The 17812-nt window shown below is 42.5% G+C and overlaps 1 protein-coding gene across 1 annotated transcript in view; it reads left to right on the top strand.

The window, feature by feature from the left end:
- MRPS31 (mitochondrial ribosomal protein S31) overlaps positions 1-17812 on the top strand; it is a 130306-nt gene that overhangs the window by 26019 nt on the left and 86475 nt on the right. The window contains exon 4 of the mRNA XM_073613264.1: positions 10566-10673. Coding sequence (XP_073469365.1) covers positions 10566-10673 — 108 coding nt within the window. The remainder of the gene's footprint in view (positions 1-10565; positions 10674-17812) is intronic.

The raw sequence follows: 17812 nt of genomic DNA on the forward strand, positions 1-17812 counted from the left end.
CATTCCTCCCACGGACCCCAGTGACGTGGCGCCATTCCTCCCACGGACCCCAGTGACGTGGCGCCATTCCTCCCACGGACCCCAGTGACGGGGCGCCATTCCTCCCACGGACCCCAGTGACGGGGCGCCATTCCTCCCACGGACCCCAGTGACGGGGCGCCATTCCTCCCACGGACCCCAGTGACGGGGCGCCATTCCTCCCACGGACCCCAGTGACGGGGCGCCATTCCTCCCACGGACCCCAGTGACAAAGCATTGTTACTGACGCCAGGACATAGTTTGGCCCCTCTAAAGTCTGAAGTATAATAAACTGGCCCTTTTGTTCAGAAAGTTTGGAGACCCCTTTTTTCATGTTCAGTACTTGGCAACATCCCTATCATAATGAATATGAAAGATACCATTTCCTGGGATGTTTGAAAAAATTTAGATTTTTGGTTTACCTGTAAAATCCTTTTCTTGGAGTACATCACAGGACACCAGGGTCCCTCCCTTCTTCTTTACTTGTTTCATGGCTTGCTACAAAGCTGAAGTAATACTTAGCCCGGTCACCTGAAAGTGGCAGCATAACCCTAATGAATATGAAGATGCCCTGTGTCCTGTGATGTACTCCAAGAAAAGGATTTTACAGGTAAACCAAAAATGTTAGTTTTTTTTTTTTTTTTTTTTTTTCATTTTGAGCAAAGTAAGGAAGGTTATAACCCCTGAAATAACTATTAGGTTGTTATGGATTCCCCTTATTTACTATAAATATGTATTAACTTGTCTATTCCTATAATTATCTAATCTAGCAAAGCTCTGATATAGTTAATGGTGATGTACAATAATAAGGTTAGCTATTAAAATTAAACACACTGCTTAAATAAACAAGGGTCTTATTTATATTTCCCAATAAAATAGGAATGCTAACATAAAACACTATAAGAAAATATTGCAGAGCATATGTAATAAAAGAACATCAATGGTACTTTATGTAAGGTCATCCGCTTTGGTCAGTATCTTCAGCTAGACTTCATGGCAAGAGAGCCATGAGGCAAAGAGGAAGTAGCCCCACCTGTCCACTGTTTTTAAAGCCCACTCAGACACCACCCACTGCCAGCCTATCTAGCTATCTGTATCCACTAAGAATCTTTAAGAGGTTGTCCTTCCTAATATAGTCTTCCTATGACCATCCTCCAGGATGCATGCTGTAGTGTCCACTAGGGGCAGCAAATAGTCCATGAATCACTGCTTCTGACCCAGGTCAAATCTTCAGTGACAGCTGGTCTTTGATCTTCTGTAATTCAGGCCATCAGTCATCTTAGCAGCAGCTGGGTTTGAAGCTTTTGTTTGCAGACATGATAATCAGGGACTTCAATCTTTATTACACCGGGTGGTTTGGAGACAAGCTCTACTCCTATACTCCCCTAATGAAAAGAATTATAAATAACAAATTTAGTGAAAACAGTTCATAAAGTACAATAAAGTCCAAAAAATGGGATATCCAAAGCAAGACCCTGGGTCTGTATTCCACCACTGGTGCTGCCCGTCACCTGATAGTAAGGTAATGGAGGCTTACCGGAAAGCCTGCGACCGCCCTTATTCAGGGGGGTCAAAACAGGCTTAGTAGAGCAAATGACGCCACAGGAAACGCTGTTGGAGTCATACTAACATCCTTGATGAGTAGCCGATCAGCAGAAACAGGAGACACCTTAGATGATGTATTTCCAGGAGGCAGTTACCTTACAGCAATGAGCAGACTGCCAAATAATCTGGATCACTGTCCGTGCAGTCCTGAGATTTACACAGCTTTACCACACAGCACAACCCAGTCTTGACAGGGCGGGAGACCTGATTTGTTTCTCTGCTGTAGTTCAGTAACACCTACAGGTCTTGTCCCTCCTCCTGCCTGGTGATATTCCCGTGTTCCCCCCTCCTCAGGTGACAGAGAAGCTGCATTTTTTTCTTTTTATTTCTATCTTTTGTGCCCTAATATCGGGCTTATAGTGTTCAGCTGCAGGATATCCTTCACGGTTTTATAACAATAATAATCTTTATATTACTCACGCACCTAGCGCAAATCTTTCTCTATATATTTTATCCTATACTCCCCCGCCAGGGGGCATGATTTTTAGTTGTCAACACCCTGCTGGGTGAACTTGCTCTGCTGGCATTCCAGGCCAGGTGTAGGCAGGTTTCAACCATTCAGAAACGTCTGATATTAGGACAAAAAAAAAAAACCTGTTGCCTTCCAACAACCCCTCTTCTATTATTGTACTGGGGCAACCCAAAATGTGGGATTTCCTTCACTTTCAGTGATCATAGCAAGCATGATAAATAGAGAGGGTAAATCTCCCTAATGGGGACGCAGACAGCAATAAAAATTTGTCAGGTTTTATAATCTCTCTCCAAATACAGAGGCAATTATTTAATTTGATAAAAATTAGATACATTTATATAGTCTTATAGACCTAACCAGCCCCTTGAGGGCAACCATAATGCAGATGTGGCATCCGATGAGATTGAGTTTGACACCACTGTTGTAATCTAACCACCTAGATTCATGTCTGCAGTTTGATGGTTTGCTAGGCTTATTGTCTTATGTCACCTGAATGTAAATCATTTACTGAATATAGGGGAATGGGACAGAGATCCTAGAATGTCTTATCGGGGGGGAGAACAATGTGTTTTTTTCAAACTTGCTCTGTTTGCTTCCCTGAGAAATTGTGAAAGAGTTTGTTGTGACATTGATGTGATGGAAAACTTTTATACCTAATCCTTCTACAAGCTAAAATGTCAGTGATTAGATATCAAAAAGCAAACCATGGTAAAATAAACTGGTTCTTACAGAAATATCAACTGTAGTCCGGGAAAAGTCAGAGCTCCTTTATTCCGTTCAGTGCCTCTGAAAGTACTAAAGCCATCCCTGACAGTCTAAGCATTTCTCGAAGTACAGGTTTCTTTGGGTATTTTAGTAGGAAGGGGGTTAGTTTGTGAATTGTTGGGTTTCACCTGACTGGGATGTTTTAAAGAAGAATTCCAGGTATGGTGTATTTTTACATGGTTACATTGAGCCAGCTTGGACCAATGTAACTGATTTTTAAAACTCAGCTGGAGGAAAATCACATTGTGCTTTTGCGCCATGCAATTTCCCGCAACCGAAAGAAAACATGCAGCGGTTTCAGATGCTTGGGGGTGCCATTAAGAATGAATGCATATACAGTTGAAATGGAAGCGCCACACCACTGCTAAGAGATGCAGATACAACTTTATTCAATTCAAAGAGTAGCCAGCATGTTTCAGGGGTCTAAGTGCCCCCTTCATCAATACTTGACTGGCAACAAATTGAACTGGACCTGCAATGGTATTATTTTTTTCTGGCGGGAATTCAAGGCACGGGCCTAGTCAGCAGCTTGTTTGGAGTGTTTCAGTTTCAACTCTTTTTTTTTTTTTTTTTTTTTTTTTTTTTTTTTTTTTTTACATCGCTCTAAAAGCCAAGGAAACTATGGAAATCTGGGGTGTATAAACCGCTTGCCCAGGAACCAGATCATTTACACCAACAGTAATACCTTAAGATAACAATACCAGTAAAATAAACCTATAGGTCCAGCGCCATCTTTCCACTTTCGTCAACAATTAGGAATGTATTGCAGCCCAAAACACGTCTGTGGTTTGCCTGCTGGTGCAGGAACAGGTGCAATTTACACGCTGTCCTGCACCTGCATCCACCTGCAAGTGTGAATCTAGAGTGTGAACCTTAAAGTGATTGTAAAGGTAAAGAAACATTACAGCCAACCCCCCGGTTCTATCAATCTACCTTACATTTTGTAAATGTTTTGATAAAAGTATGCCTGTATATACCTCATCTCCAATCTTTTATGGCCAGTCACGTGATCTCCAGTCACTCTCCTCCTTCGGTCCATGGGCTGAGATCCCCCTCTGGGAGGTCACGTGACTGCTGTGCTGGCCACTCAGCCCCTCCTACTGTAGCCCTTAAATGGGGGAGGAGAGCGGCCGGAGGTCATGTGCTGCTTTTGGCTCTCCTCGCCTCACAACTCTGTCAATGTGAGGCGAGGAGAGACAATAAATGGCACTTCTGCATCATACATGCAATCGGCTGTGATTGGACACAGCTGGTCACATGGGTACAGAGCCGCATCATCGGCTCTTTACCGCAATTGGGGTTGTGCCGTGTCCTAGGGACACGGTATGCCCGTGATTGCCACACTGCTGGCACAGGAGATCGGTGACACTGGGCCAACGTCATATGACGTCGCCCCAAAATGAGAGGAGATCCCGTCCGCCATCAATCCCCTATACGGCGGGCGGAAGGTTAAAGAAGATTCTCAGGTATGATATATCTTTACATAGTTACATTGGTCCAAGCTGGATCAATGTAGCTATGTATATACCATACCTGGACGATTTTTCCCTGGAAGCTGGAAATAAGTAGACACCACTATTCCAGTGATCTTTCGCTTGCTTCCAAATCCCGTATTGAGCGGCCAGTCTGATGATGCATTGTGAATACAGAAGGTTGGCCATTCAGGATCGGTGCCATTCAGGGAATGCTTTGTATTTTCTGATGAAAAGCAAAGCATTCTCTGGTTGAATGAGGTGGAGCGTGCGACATCACCACTCCTCTCCAGTTCAACCAGTCATGAATGCTTTGCATGTATTCAAAAAATGCAAATCATTCTTTAAATGACGTCCAGGTTGAGTGACCAACCTGTTCACAATGCATCGGGTCCGCCGCTCAGTACGGGATCTGGAAGCAACTTGAGATCACTGGAGTAGCGTTGTGTACTTCAGTGTTTTCCAGCTTCCAGGAAAATCAGCCAGGTATGGTATATACATCAATGTAACTGAAAAAATATGCCATACCCGAACTTCTTTAAAGAGGAAGTAAACCCTGATGGGTTTTACTTCCATATATTTCCACTACCTACAGGTAAGCCTTTATTATAGGCTTACCTATAGGTAGAAGTCCAAAAAGGCTATATTCACACTTGTGGAGGTGGTTGCTCCTGTTCCCGCACCTGGAACCACCCGCAGCCAAACTGCTGCTGCTCTTTTGCAGACGTGCACCTCCATACACCTGAAACCACAGCGTGTTTTAGGTTGCGGCTTGTTTCCTGCATGAAATGCAGCCGCACGGCCCATTCAGTTGAATAGGATGCTGTGCCTGCGCAAACGTGACCTTAGGTGCAAAATGTCTTCAAGTCCAGTTGATTTCATTTATTGTCATTTGAAGGATCAGTTAATCCTTTATATATTTATGAACTCATCCTTTATAGGTAAGGATGACTTCACATTGTATATAAAGTATTTACATGTTATAGTTACATTTTATACTTTATTATGACAGTGGGGATATGTAATTGTCTTCTGTTTTAAAAATGCAATACTGCCCTGAATTGTATTACCAAAAAATGATTTGTTTTATTTTTACCACTGGGTGTCGCTGTTGCTCTATATCTTGTGAAGGTCCTAGTTCTTCTCCATAAATTGCTTTTGAAGTGAAGATTTTGGTGAACAGATTAACACTCCCATGAAATAAAGTTACTTCTGGGACTATAGATGAGTTTGGGCGTCATTCTCTTTCACTGGGTTTGATCTATGGTGACCCCATTCACATCACAACGCTGCTTTATGGTGGGTTTCATTGTATTGTATAAAAATTCAGACACGCGGCAAAGATTAGCTGAACTGAATTTATTCTCTCTTGAGAAGAGGAGATTAAGATGGGATATGATCAACATGTACAAATACATAAGTGGTCCATATAGTGAACTTGGTATAGAGTTCTTCACTTTCAGATCATTTTTTTCAAAAAAACAAATTTTTTCCTCAGTTTAGGCCGATATGTATTCTTCTACATATTTTTGGTAAAACAAATCGCAGTAAGCGTATATTGATTGGTTTGCGCAAAAGTTATAGTGTCTACAAAATAGGGGATAGATTTATGGCATTTTTATTTTATTTATTTATTTTTTTTACTAGTGACAAATTGGACACTTTTGACACATTTTTGGGACCATTGACAATTATACAATGATCAGTGCTATAAAAATACACTGATTACTGTATAAATGTCACTGGCGGGGAAGGGGTTAACTGTGTTCCCTGTGTGTGTGTCTAACTGTGAGGGGGATGGGACTGACTAAGGAAAGAGAGAGATCAGTGAACATACGATCTGTCTCCTGTCCCCTGAAAGAACCGGGATTTGTGTGTTTACACACACAGATCCCAGTTCTCGCTGTCACGAGCGATCGCGGGTGCCTGACGGTCTTCGCGACCACCGGGCACTCGTATCAGCTCCGGGCACATGTTGCGGGTGCGCGCACCCCTAGTGGCCAAAAGGCAAAGCACCGGAAGGTAAACGTAGTTGCGGCCAGCCGTGCAACGCTGCCACAGTAAAACTGCGGCGGCTGGTCGGAAAGCAGTTAACTGACAATTGCGCGGTCGTGCAACGCTGTGCCCAAAAAGGAAAAAAAAAAATGATGTTCTTTTTTTTTTCCCCCCACAAATAGAGCTTTCTTTTGGTGGTATTTTATCACCTTTTGTGTTTTTTTATTTTTTGTGCTATATGCAAAAAAAAAGACTGACAATTTTTTTTCCTGCTATAAAACATTCCCAATAAAAAAAAAAAAAAAAGTAAAAAATCGAATTTCTTCATTAATTTAGGCCATTGTGTATTCTGCTACATATTTTTGGTAAAAAAAAAATACTTGTATATTGATTGGTTTGCGCAAAAGTTACAGCTTCTACAAACTATGGGATATTTTCGTTCTTTACTAGTAATGTTGATGATCAGCGACTTATAGCGGGACTGCGATATTGCGGCGGACAAATCGGACACTTTTGACACTTTTTGGGGACCAGTGACAGTGCTAAAAAATATGCACTGTTACTGTACTAATGACGCTGGCAGGTAAGGGGTTAACATCAGGGGCGATCAAAGGGTTAAATGTGTTCCCTGGGAGTGATTACTAACTGGGGGGGGGGGGTGCTTTTGACTGGAGGAATGTAAAGATCACTGATGCTAAACAGGAACACAGGATCAGCACATTCCCCTCTCACGGACTGGCAATCTGCCTGGTTTATATAGACCGCTGTTTTGCCTTTCTCCTGAACGAATGGCAGGACCCACAGATTGGCTCCCGCTGTGTCCAATCACAGTGGAAGTGGGTCACCTGCAGCGCGCACCCCGGACCCGGAAGTGTCAGATCAGCAGGTATGTGATCTGGTGCAGAGTGACCGCCCTGCCGCAGTACATCTACGATGGGCAGTCGCTAAGTGGTTAAAAAAGAGCTGATGCACAAAATATAACTGGATACTAACCCTTTTTTTTTTTTTTGTTAATAACATTTTTCCCCTACTGAAGCAAATTGGATCATGCTTTAGTGGATTGTTTTGCCTTCCTCTGATCAACTGTGGGTATAGGATTGTGTGTGTATATGGGGGTTTTCTATTTGTTTCTTTTTTATATTGGTTAAACTAGGTGTCTTTTTTTCAGCCTGACTATGTAACTCACTGCAGCACAATTTACCGCGCCACGTGTCCCAGTGCTGTGGTGCATATATCTGAAATCAATTATAATTTTTAGACACTTTAATAAAGTTTAGAAAAAAGTAAATTGTGCAATGCGTTATAGCACTGCCCCAACACAACAGATACCAGCATGTGCACGTTTTGGTATGCAGGCTGGTGTGAAAGAGCCCTAAATGTGTACTGTCTGTGTTGCCAGTATCGTTTGCTCCAAATCTAAAGCAGGGTTCCCATCAGGAAGAGACAACCACCAGTGTAGGGTAACTAAAAACGAGGCCAGGTTGTAAAAATACAAAGTAGGCAGAGCCAAGTTAGTTGAGTTAGGAAGTTGTAGTGTGGTCAGAGCTATTGCGGGGGGTTTACCTGTCCATAGGAAGGGCGAAAGAATAGCATCAGTCATGCAAAAGATTTTAAGGGTATCCAAATTGGGGACTCTCTGAAGATGTAGGTAAATTTGGGGGAAAAAGAGAGCATTTTTATTAAATTAGCCTATTCTACTACTGAAAGAGGGAGAGCACAACAAATCTCACATTTAGCTTTAAGTTGGACAAGCAGTAGTGTGACATTGAGGTCTCAAAAAGACTTATGCGGGGTACACACAAGAAGTTTGCTGTACTAACACAAGCAATTTTAGTGCGGCAACCTCCCCAGCTGTGCTATGGACACGGGAACTGTCTGCCAGCACTGATCGGATGTCAATCAGATGTTGGTTTTCCAGCATGCCCGTTCAACAGAAGCCGATCATGAGATTGGCTTCTGTCAGACAGAGCTGTGCACATGTGCCGAAAGTCGTCTGGTTCTTGCCAAACCGACCCTTTTTTTGGACAATTTTCGGCCTGTGTGTACCTAGCTTTGGGTTCTAGGGAAACAAGAATTCACAAATATTTAAACTGTTGAACATATGGCAAGGGGGTAGTGGTGGCCGACTGACGTGCCGGTTTGTCTAAGGGAAAGCGGGTAGATTTAGACCAGTTTATTCTTATACCTGAATAATACCCATTAACCCATTTGCTGCTAGGCTTGTACATCCTGCAGCCACCAGGATTGTGTGTAAAACTGACCGGCAAATGCATTTGGGTGGCTGCGCTGCTGCCCGATTGCCTTCACCCCTGGTAATGCGATCTGCATTGCGATACATTTAGTGGAGCTCAGAGAAGACATTTCAGGTCTTTTAGACCCGGTATGTCTCATTAAAGAGAACCTGTCACCTAAAAATTATCACATAGGGGACTTTTTGTCCCCTTTGTAATGGGAAAAAAAGAGAATTTTTTTTAGCCCCCCTATAGGGGGCTTTTGAAGCGTCCCCTATAGAAAATATAGGGTACTGAAGTTTATCGCCATTTTACGGTTTGACATGTTGGCTATCTATTTACTCAACGCAACCTCATTTTTTTTATAATTTTACCAAAAATTTGGCTAGTTTATTGCGTTTGTTTATCCTAGACCTTTGCGGTAATATCAAGTGACATAAACAATTTTAACTACCAGTATTTTGTTCTCTAGGGTGTCTGCTTTCATAAAATATATAATGTTGGGGGGGGGGGGGGGGCGGCTTGGGGTTTATGTAATCTTGCATAGTAGGTGAGGTTGAAAAAAGACACAAGTCCATCAAGTCCAACCTATGTGTGTGATTATATGTCAGTATTACATTATATATCCCTGTATGTTGCAGTCGTTCAGGTGCTTATCTAATCGTTTTTTTAAACTATCAATGCCCCCTGCTGAGACCACCGCCTGTGGAAGGTAATTCCACATCCTGGCTGCACATACAGTAAAGAACCCTCTACGTAGTTTAAGGTTAAACCTCTTTTGTTCTAATTTTAATGAGTGGGCACGAGTCTTGTTAAACTCCCTTCTGCTAAAAAGTTTTATCCCTATTGTGGGGTCACCAGTACGGTATTTGTGAATTGAAATCATATCCCCTCTCAAGCGTCTCTTCTCCAGAGAGAATAAGTTCAGTGCTCGCAACCTTTCCTCATAACTAATATCCTCCAGACCCTTTATTAGCTTTGTTGCCCTTCTTTGTACTCGCTCCATTTCCAGTACATCCTTCCTGAGGACTGGTGCCCAGAACTGGACAGCATACTCCAGGTGCAGCCGGACCAGAGTCTTGTAGAGCGGGAGAATTATCGTTTTATCTCTCAAGTTGATCCCCCTTTTAATGCATGCCAATATTCTGTTTGCTTTGTTAGCAGCAGCTTGGGATTGCATGCCATTGCTGAGCCTATCATCTACTAGGACCCCCCAGGTCATTTTCCATCCTAGATTCCCCCAGGGGTTCTCCCCCCAGTGTATAGATTGCATTCATATTTTTGCCACCCAAATGCATTATTTTACATTTTTCTACATTGAACCTCATTTGCCATGTAGTTGCCCACCCCATTAATTTGTTCAGATCTTCTTGCAAGATTTCCACATTCTGCAGAGAAGTTATTGCCCTGCTTAGCTTAGTTTCGTCCACAAATACAGAGATTAAATTGTTTATCCCATCCCCAGGTCATTTATGAATGAATTAAATATGACTGGTTCCAGCACAGAACCCTGGGGAACCCCACTACCCACCCCTGACCATTCCGAGTACTCCCCATTTATCACCACCCTCTGAACTCGCCCTTGTAGCCAGTTTTCAATCCATGTACTCACCCTATGGTCCATGCCAACGGACCTTATTTTGTACAGTAAACATTTATGGGGAACTGTGTCAAATGCTTTTCCAAAATCCAGATATGGTCCTTCCTTTATCTAGATAGCAACTCACTTCCCCATCTTCACCTCTAAACGTATGCAAAAAATGTAAAAAAGTCTCTGGCAGCAAAAAGGTTAAAGGTTTGCAGGTGGTCAAGGAGGACTGAGTGCCATTAATCTGTCATCGATGTACAATAACTTGTCCACCAATGCTCCCACCCGACATCTCTGAATTATTGTCTTTGTTTATTATGTAAAGGACTTGATATTTGTATAATTCTAGAAGCTTGTCACTTATTTAAAAAAAAAAAAAATTCTTTGTTGATAATTTTCTGTGTTTTTTTTTTCATCAGTAACGTTATTTCTGGAATGCAAATCAAGCAGCAATCCAACAATTTTAAGAAAATTCGACAAGAAGGTGAAAAAGAGCAAGGCTTCATGAAAGAACTTCGGATAAAAAGGTATTTGAAGCTTAATTGTGTGGGTGAGAATAAATGACCCAAATGGTTTTTCTCCATTGGTACATGATAACATTTGCTTACTTTTGTGTGGACACAGATATTTGTTGCTCGCAGTGACTGTGAGTAAACAATCATTTAAAAGTAGGGGCAAGTCGGCCTCCAATTCTATGCCCCTCCCTTTCTTTGTCACTAAGTATCTGGGATAGATTGTCCAAGTCTCATAATTTCAAATCGCCTTACAGTCCATTAGCTCCCCTCTTACGAAACAAGGACTTCACCCCGGGCCTCACCTTGCATTTGAATGGTGGCCCAATAAGGGTTTCATGCGTATTGCGCACCTCTGTGATCTCAAAGGAATGCTATCCAAACGAACGCTGATAGAAAAACACCAACTGCCGGACTCTGAACATTTTCGGTATACCTAAATACATCATTGGCTGCATACCTTATCACGCAAATGTGATCTTGTAACTATGTCACCCATAGAATATATGTCGTCGTCAATATTATATGATAAAATCCAAGGTCATATATCTGCATCTTGAGTATTTTATATTAAAATGACACTAAAATATGGTTTAAAAATCATATTCAAGTACCGGTAAGTATCCTTAACCACTTCAGCCCCGGAAGACCCCCGTCCTGACCAGAGCATTTTTTTGTGATTCGGCACTGTGTCGCTTTAGCTGACAATTGCACGATTGTGCAACGTTGTATGCAAACAAAATTGACATCCTTTTTTTCCCCCCACAAATAGAGCTTTCTTTTGGTGGTATTTGACCACCTCTGCAGTTTTTATTTCTGCGCTATAAACAAAAAAAGAGCGTCAATTTTGAAAAAAAAAAGCATTATTATTTTTTTCTTTTTGCTATAATAAAAATTTTTTACTCAGTTTAGGCCGATATGTATTCTTCTACATATTTTTGGTAAAAAAAATCACAATAAGCATATAGTGATTGGTTTGTGCAAAAGTTATAGTGTTTACAAAATAGGGGATAGTTTTATGGCATTTTTATTATTAATTTTTTTTTATTAGTAATGGCGGCAATCTGCGATTTTTATCGTGACTGTGACATTATGGCGGACACATCGGACACTTTTGGGACCATTGTCATTTATACAGCGATCAGTGCTGTATAAATGACACTGGCAGGGAAGTGGTTAAACACTAGGGGGGCGATCAAGGGTTAAGTGTGTCCTAGGGAGTGATTCTAACTGTGGGGGGATGGGCTATCTAGGACATGACAGCGATGAGAGGGAGCAGTAGATCTGTCTTGTCACTGGGCAGAATGGGGAAATGCCTTGTTTACATAGGCATCTCCCCGTTCTACCTCTCCATGCCACAATTGCGGGCCACCGGCGAACATCGAGTTCCCGTGACCTGCGGGCACACGCACCCGATAGACGTACCTGTATGCCCATTTGACTGCCTGTGCCATCCTGCCGATGTATATCTGTGTGCGGCAGTCGGCGAGCGGTTATTAAAAAATATAGATACAGTGGGGCAAAAAAGTATTTAGTCAGCCACCAATTGTGCAAGTTCTCCCACTTAAAAAGATGAGAGAGGCCTGTAATTGTCATCGTATACCTCAACTATGAGAGACAAAATGTGGAAACAAATCCAAACAATCACATTGTCTGATTTTTGAAAGAATTTATTTGCAATATATGGTGGAAAATAAGTATTTGGTCAATATCATAAGTTCTTCTTAATACTTTGTTATATATCCTTTGTTGGCAATGACAGAGGTCAAACGTTTTCTGTAAGTCTTCACAAGGTTTTCACACACTGTTGCTGGTATTCCTCCATGCAGATCTCCTCTAGAGCAGTGATGTTTTGGGGCTGTCGCTGGGCAACACAGACTTTCAACTCCCTCCAAAGGTTTTCTATGGGGTTGAGATCTGGAGACTGGCTAGGTCACTCCAGGACCTTGAAATGCTTCTTACGAAGCCACTCCTTCGTTGCCCGGGCGGTGTGTTTGGGATCGATGTCATGCTGAAAGACCCAGCCACGTTTCATCTTCAATGCCCTTGCTGATGGGAGGAGGTTTGCACTCAAAATCTCACGATACATGGCCCCATTCATTCTTTCATGTACACGGATCAGTCGTCCTGTTCCCTTTGCAGAGAAACAGCCCCAAAGCATGATATTGCCACCCCCATGCTTCACAGTAGGTATGGTGTTCTTTGGTTGCAACTCAGCATTCTCTCTCCTCCCAAACACGACGAGTTGTGTTTCTACCAAACAGTTCTACTTTGGTTTCATCTGACTATATGACATTCTCCCAATCCTCTTCTGCATCATCCAAATGCTCTCTAGCAAACCTCAGACGGGCCCGGACATGTACTGGCTTAAGCAGGGGGACACGTCTGGCACTGCAGGATCTGAGTCCCTGGTGGTGTAGTGTGTTACTGATGGTATCCTTTGTTATGTTGGTCCCAGCTCTCTGCAGGTCATTTACTAGGTCCCCCCGTGTGGTTCTGGGATTTTTGCTCACTGTTCTTGTGTTCATTTTGACCCCACGGGGTGAGATCTTGTGTCTAGCCCCAGATTAAGGGAGATTACCAGTGGTCTTGTATGTCTTCCATTTTCTAATTATTGCTTCCACAGTTAATTTCTTCACACCAAGCTGGTTGCCTATTGCAGATTCAGTCTTCCCAGCCTGGTGCAGGTCTACAATTTTGTTTCTGGTGTCCTTCAACAGCTCTTTGGTCTTCCCCATAGTGGAGTTTGGAGTGTGACTGTTTGAGGTTGTGGACAGGTGTCTTTTATACTGATAACAAGTTCAAACAGGTGCCATTAATACAGGTAATGGGTGGAGGACAGAGGAGCCTCTTAAAGAAGAAGATACAGGTCTGTGAGAGCCAGAAAACTTGCTTGTTTGTAGGTGACCAAATACTTATTTTCCACCATAACATTGCAAATAAATTCTTTCAAAAATCAGACAATGTGATTGTCTGGACTTGTTTCCACATTTTGTCTCTCATAGTTGAGGTATACCTGTGATGACAATTACAGGCCTCTCTCATCTTTTTAAGTGGGAGAACTTGCACAATTGGTGGCTGACCAAATACTTTTTTGCCCCACTGTATATCTCAGCCTTCTTCAAATTCATTTTTTTTCTTGCTCTGCTCCAAGTTCCTGTTAGAGGGTGCTTTCCAAACAAATGAATGCAAGGGGTGGGGGGGGGGGGGGGCGAGAGAGGTTCAGGAGCTCATAGAAGGCGTTAGAAGAGGGCAGGAAAACCCAGCAAGAAACAATTTCATGAAAAATAGGTTATGGGGTCATTAAAGGAGAAGACCAGCCAAAGCTCGTTTGGCTGTACTTTGTTTTGCACTCCTGTAACCTGTTTTCAGCAGAGAGCAGGTTGTAGTCCACTCTCTGCTGACGTCACTGCTGTCAGTCCAGGCACTGCATCATCACGACCACAGAGTTGGGATCTGCCAGATCACTGGACCGACACCCGACTCAACCTCTCAGCAAACCGATGAGAGCCTGAGCCGGACGCCCCCCTCCACAGCCCAGCTCTCCATTGAGCGAAGAGGGCACAGAGCAGAGAGCTGTGACTGTCAGTTCTTTGCTCGGGGAGCACTGAAAACCGATCGATCGGCGGTGTTCGATTGCTCGATTCTCGGTGAAGAGGTGCTGATGGACAGATGCAGCATCGGATCGATGCTGCATCCGCTGAGGAAAGTATGATTTCTAAAAAAAAAAAAAAGAAAACTTTGCTTTTAAGTAGTGGATGTATAGTGTATAGAATATTTTTAGAGAATAAGGCTATTGTTTAGTGCCACTTTAATTTCATGGGGAGAACAAAGGGTATGGCAGCTTTTATGGAGAAAATGCTGCTAATCTGAAATATTAATAACTTATTAATATAAATAAAAATATTAACAACTTTTATGTATACTTTTTATCCTTTTTACGTGTCATTTTACATGGGGGCTCTTGGGATTCTTGGGCAGATCATGTCTAAATCTCAGATCATTCGACCCACTTAATATAATTTTAGTTACCGCATGGTGTTACAAAATCTTGCTTAGTAATATAAATGGCTCTGGGCAGAAGAAGACCTTTTTGGAGTGAGTAGGTTTAAAGAAAAAAAAAAAAAAAAGTCTTTCCTTTTATATTATATAAAGTGTTAAGCAGAGCTAAACATCCCCCCTGCAGGTGGCACTCCTATTCTATACAAATCAGAACTTGCTTGGCAGATTCTTCAGAATGAGTCAATTGAAGGTAATAATTTACTCACTTTAAACGGACGAGACAGGATTCTCAGCGGTGGGTATAGTATAATTTTTGGGTTGCTTCAGTTCTAACACGCTAAAGCTAATTATAAGACACAGTTAGCCTTGTCCTTGGTTCATTCTGCAGTGTTAGCAGGGAGATAGGAACAGAGTTTACTCTGTTCACACCAGCTAGAAAAGTAAATAATTGCAAATGAGGTATAAATAATCCCCCAAGGCTGACATTCACATCTCGGTAAGGCTTGTGTCTGGACAAACAAAGGGGTTTTGTTAAAATGATAACAGTGGGTACTATATAGGCCAGGGATTCTACAGAGTGTCTCCTACCTTTTAGACGCCCCTATAAAAGCTAGTAAAGCTCCTGACCTCGAGCATTGTTTGCCGACTCCCTCTGACCTCGAGCATCCTCTACTTCACACCATCTAGGAAACATTTAGGAATTCCCTAGTCCTTTAGTCTACTATGCAGTTATAGAAATACCCAGCGTGCAATGCCAATAATGATCACAGCGCGGGTCCTTCATACCCTGATGTTTGAGGAGCTAGAAGCATATTCTAAAGTTCTGTATAATTTGGCTTAATGGATATGAGCAATGAGCTCTAATGAACCTCTCTAACACCCTAATTCCCCCCCAGATTCTATACTGACCTGAAACCTATATGCAGATCAAGAAAGTCTGAATTACTGCTTTGCATTTCTGTTCCAGATCAGAGAGCTCTAAAACTGTTATGCCCCGTACACACGGTCGGACTTTGTTCGGACATTCCGACAACAAAATCCTAGGATTTTTTCCGACGGATGTTGGCTCAAACTTGTCTTGCATACACACGGTCACACAAAGTTGTCGGAAAATCCGATCGTTCTAAACGCGGTGACGTAAAACACGTACGTCGGGACTATAAACGGGGCAGTGGCCAATAGCTTTCATCTCTTTATTTATTCTGAGCATGCGTGGCACTTTGTCCGTTGGATTTGTGTACACACGACCGGAATTTCGGACAACGGATTTTGTCGTCGGAAAATTTTATAGCCTGCTCTCAAACTTTGTGTGTCGGAAAATCCGATGGAAAATGTGTGATGGAGCCTACACACGGTCGGAATTTCCGACAACAAGGTCCTATCACACATTTTCCGTCGGAAAATCCGACCGTGTGTACGGGGCATTACACCTTTTTTAGAAATATACGATCTCCTTTATTACAACCTTTCTTGCAATATTGCAGTCTCAGGAAACTCCTTCTAAAAATGTACTTCATCTACAGCTCGCTGTACATTAGTGTGATTGTCAAGGAGAAGAAATGTTCCTTACGTTTGTGGTCAATGGAAATAACCCTCTTACAAATAACTAAAGTTCATTGGTGTCAGTGGTTGCGTATCGGAGAGGGAGAAATTGCCCCCTAGTAACCTCTGGAGGAACCCTGGTTGAGAGAGGCTGCTTTATTGGCTAATTCTATTCCAAACTATTTACATAGGGGTTTACATAGCTGGGTTATGGCTGATTGCTTCAACCATAACCCCGGTAAACCACTTGCAAACTGCAACGTATTGCTGTGTACAAGGCTGACTGATGTTGCTGGCTTACTAATGGTGAAGTACCCCCTACAACGGAGTGTTATGTGTTCAGGAGCAACTTGAGGACATACTGACACTTTAGTTGTGGTGTGGCCAGCGGCTTTGAGCAGCAATTGGTTGGTTGCCGGTCCTTCTAGTCCATGGCTTTGAACAGTAATTGGTTGGTTGCCGGTCCTTCTAGTCCACATTATGTATCCGCAACCATCTATTGTCCCTGTAATTCAATTTTCAAAGCCTAAAAAAAAAAGAAAAAAAAAAAAAAAAACTGCCTAAAAGAATTTTCGACATGAAGGTGATCTTTGCATGAGCTGGAACTGCTGAGTCAGTCTATTGCCTTATCCTCTATGACCATGAGGAGACATAATACTAAGCATTAAAACACATTTACACTGCTTGAAGATTATTGAGGTATTAGGCAGTAATTGACATTATAGGAAATGTGTCTCAATCTATTTAACTCCTTAATTATGCATGTTTAGTGCAATATTGCTTAGTTAGCAGTGCGGAGTCCAAACTTTGTGTGACAAAAACATTGTCTTTTTAACCACTTGCCAATCTGTTGGAGGTTCCTCCCCGTCACCATTTTTCTCTTGGTGTCAGGAAAAATTGGCAGAAGTAATTCATGCTGATAGCAGAAAAATGAACCCCCCCTTCCCAATCACCCCCCCCCCCCCCCCACCCCGCGCAGTTTGACGGTGTTTCCTGGGCTTACCGTTTTGCACCAGCACACGAGCAATGATTTGACTGTTTGTCCGGCTGGTCACATAGGCGATAAAAGACCTAGATCATCTTTGATTCCCTCTATGGCCTTGGAGGACTGGAGCGTTTAAAGTTAAAGGAAAGATTTAGGGTCTTTTTGACCCCATCTCTCTCTCTCATCAAAAAGAGGATGACTTATCCTTATTTCTGTTACAAGGGATGTTTACATTCCTTGTAATAGGAATAAATGTGTTTCACTGAGCCCTGCAAAGTAATTTCAGCTCTCCACCCCCTTTTTGACAGCTCACATAAACTTTAAAAAATGTGGCACTTTGAAAGGATGTAGTGAAGAAAAGACTGCAGATGGACAGGTTTTGTTCAGGGTTGGCTACTCTCGTGCTAGGCTTACTGGTTGTATATCTGTGCAGAAGCAGTGTTGTCACTCTAAACTGGTCCATAGACTAAGCTAAGGGGGTTTGGGCCACTTCATTAGCAGATGGGAATAGGGTGCCTAAACCATAAGTCACCGAGAGAAAAGCCAGCATGCCAGATTAGCAGATCATTACTTGATCAGTATTAACCCCATTCACGCTGATGTAACGCATATATGTGGCCTTCTG

The sequence above is a fragment of the Aquarana catesbeiana genome, linkage group LG02 (genome assembly GCF_042186555.1).
Source record: "Aquarana catesbeiana isolate 2022-GZ linkage group LG02, ASM4218655v1, whole genome shotgun sequence".
Taxonomy (NCBI): domain Eukaryota; kingdom Metazoa; phylum Chordata; class Amphibia; order Anura; family Ranidae; genus Aquarana; species Aquarana catesbeiana.